The sequence below is a fragment of the Limulus polyphemus genome, unplaced genomic scaffold, assembly GCF_000517525.1.
Source record: "Limulus polyphemus unplaced genomic scaffold, Limulus_polyphemus-2.1.2 Scaffold707, whole genome shotgun sequence".
In the NCBI taxonomy this organism is placed as follows: Eukaryota; Metazoa; Arthropoda; class Merostomata; order Xiphosura; family Limulidae; genus Limulus; species Limulus polyphemus.
Window position 1 is genome coordinate 195,318 of NW_013666317.1, and position 3,269 is coordinate 198,586.

At 31.4% G+C, this 3,269-nt stretch overlaps 1 protein-coding gene across 4 annotated transcripts in view; it reads right to left on the minus strand.

Annotated features, from left to right (window-relative positions):
- The window catches only part of LOC106460094 (sodium- and chloride-dependent GABA transporter 1-like), a 64,997-nt gene that overhangs the window by 22,649 nt on the left and 39,079 nt on the right, over positions 1-3,269 (minus strand). For all 4 annotated transcript variants that reach the window (XM_022386714.1, XM_022386716.1, XM_013919776.2 and 1 more), the window contains 3 exons: positions 2,757-2,881; positions 1,650-1,762; positions 607-738 (listed from right to left, as the gene is read on the minus strand). In XM_022386714.1, the coding sequence (XP_022242422.1) occupies positions 607-738; positions 1,650-1,762; positions 2,757-2,881 (370 nt within the window). The remainder of the gene's footprint in view (positions 1-606; positions 739-1,649; positions 1,763-2,756; positions 2,882-3,269) is intronic.

Sequence of the window (3,269 nt, forward strand, 5' to 3'; positions counted from 1 at the left end):
GGTTATATCCAGTACCGACAAGTTTTGTCAGGCCGGCTGAGATACGACAGACATAGTAATGGTTGAGAGCTATTTGTATTAGCAAATAACTTGACAACATCTGTTTACCTTGTGAACTGGATTAAGTTGGTGAAGTGTAATGTTTTCATCACTTTCTGTCACAGCAAGTCAGAATTAATATAAAGATATTTAGCACTATGTTGTTCATTAATTTTAACACCATATATTATTAATTTTTAGTAGAAAGAAAACTGTCGATTTTGTTTGTTTATAGTTAAGCACAAACCTTATCCTACTACAAATATTGAAACTTGATTTTTAGCGTTATAAGCCCTCAGACGCACAACTGAGCGAACCAGTCTTCTTGATCCTGGAGCGGGTAGTTATTAAAGTTTATTATTCAGAAGAACTGGCTGACTAGAAAGTTTGTATTCTTTATCCCGTAATGAGTGCAACGACCACAGCCTCAACAGAAGAAAACTTCTGAACGAGATTAAGGAAGATTGTAAATATTATGTCAATCATTACGAGGTTCATACTATGGTTTATTGATGGTATCTAATGGTCTGACTTGACAGTAAATATTCGGGAAGAATTAAAGCTTACCTGAGATATGAATCCAAGACCAATAATGTAAGAAATTAAACACACAATAGCTATAAAGATTTCTTTATGGGGACGCAAAATTCTTGGCCATTCGTCAACTATAGCCGTCACAAAACCTTCCATTGTGCAGAACTGTCAATAAGTAAATAGAACAAATTAATAATTTTATTTTACTGAGCATATATATATATAACATGAAACTTCTAAAACTAACCAGTTATTATGCTCTATGAATACATTACCCTAGGAATTCTAATATAAGTGTAATTCAAATGTTTTTGTCAAAATGCTAGAAAATAAAAACGTCTTGGTGCAAGACTGTTAGTTAAGATTGTTTGGTTATTCATATACTTCTTATGTTGGGCTGTATCCACGGTAATTATAATAAATAATGACATCCTAACCACAAAATAAATTATGTTCGTCCGTTAAGTTTAAAAAGTGAATTAACGCATTAAGATTGGCTGGTTTGTTGGTTATTGTTAAGCACAAAGCTACACAATAGACTATCTGTGCTCTGCCTACCATAAGTATCGAAACCCGAATTGTAGCGAAGTAAACCTTCAGACTCACCGCTGAGCCACTGGAAGGCAACACATTAACTAATAAATAATGCATTATATTTCATCCAAAGTGAAATAAAAATATCGATTTTATTTCCTTAGTTTTCGAATTTTGTCTGTAGTTTCAATGCCAATTTTATGACTTTCTGTGACAGCGTTAATGTTTTTTTTCAGTGTAGTATCCACCCCTCAACCCCGCCAGCCCTCTTTATTATATATTAAATTGTTAACTAAAGCTCTCGAAGTCTACGAAAGAAAATTTAGTCACTTGGTTATTTCCTTAAAGGCAAATCGCCCGAAAACTAGTAAATTACGTTTATATGGATTTCTTTAAGTTGTGTAACGATTATCTAAGGTTTGTAAAGCACAGGAAGATGATATAACACAAGAGACTGGATTCTCAATTTCACTCCCTTTTGTAATACTCAGATTACATTTTGCTGGCTAACTGTTTTACCTTTATTTAGCACGTGAACTTACCTGACTGTCGAGGCCTAGCATCATAATCATCAAAAAGAAAAGAACAGCCCATAGTGGAGAGATAGGAAGTTTTAGAGTAGCTGATGGGTAGGCCAGAAAGGCAAGCCCAGGACCTGAAAAGCACAGTTAACTATTGATATTTTTATATTATGTTACTTAGATAAACTTTGGAAGCACATTTATTTTCAATCATGGACTCATATTAATTCTTATATTTACTAGTTCTTTGCAATTCCTAATTGTTTCATAGTATGATGTAGGCTGTGGTCTAGATGACAAATGCAGACGACAGTTAAGAAAACTAAAACAACATTCTGGGATATAGCACACTTGTTGAATATTTTCGTTAATAAATCATATTTACTAATTTACTTTTTACGCTATAGTCTTTATATGATGATTGCAATAAAATCATTTTATGTAATGGAAAAATCTAGTGGCCATGGGCCCCCATGTTTTGTGTGTGTGTGTGTTTTTTTTTCTATCCATTTGAATGGAAATTAAATGTGAAAGAGCCTTTTCCGAAGAATGGTTTTTGAATTGGTTGGATATAAGAAACAGGATTAATTTATAGGTATTATAGATAAAACTCACTCCGTTCGCCATATTTATCGCGACAAAAAGCGTCCGTTATTAGAATTAACGACAAGAACATGACATTATGTTCAACATAAAAAATATAACATTGAGTTTTCTGTGTGTAATAGTAGTCCAAAGGCATCTTCATTTTAGACCACCTTAATGTGCAATTAAAATTGAAAACATATTGATTTAAAAACATATTTTAATAAGAATAAAATGATTATTCTAAATTTTAGTGGTAATTTCTTGCCATCTCCTCAACTGTATATTGGTTTATTTTCATCAAGAGTTGATGAAAAGTTAGAATAATGTCGTATATAATGTTAACCATTTTCAAGCATTATCGCGCATAATATAATTTTTATTTATGCACCAAGTAGCAGAAAATAATCGATTAAACATTATTATGCCATAATTTGGGGTATTTGGATACCTTAAGATGGTTATTTTTACCTAAGACGAGATGTTTAGAATTATATGAAATTGAAGGGTATGAAAACGAGACTATTATATCATTTTATTTACCAGATGCAGCAACTTCTTCTATTGGTTTCTGCTGTTCGTGTGCCATAAACCCAACAACAGAAAATATCACAAAACCAGAGAACATGGATGTTCCACTGTTGATACAAGACACGATGAGAGCGTCCCTGAAATAATAATGAATAAAATAATAATAATCAAGAAATTGCTCTAAAATTCGAGTTACAAGAAATAGGTGATAGATAGTGCATGAAGCAAACAACCAGTTTTTTACGTGTTTTGTAATTACGTTATATTAACATTAATAGTTAAAATGTTCGATATATATTTTATATATATATTCATTTGTGTATTTTATTATGAGAAGTATTCTGCGTTGTTTGCTTAGTATTTAAAGTTAGGATTTTCCATAATTCAGCTAAGCAGATTTCGAAAAATAATGTTCATTTTTTCTCTACCACGTAAGGATTTTTTTACAAATTGGGAAGAAAAACAACACATACTTAGATCAAATTATTATTTAGTTTATCACAATGAAAATTTTTTATTATTATG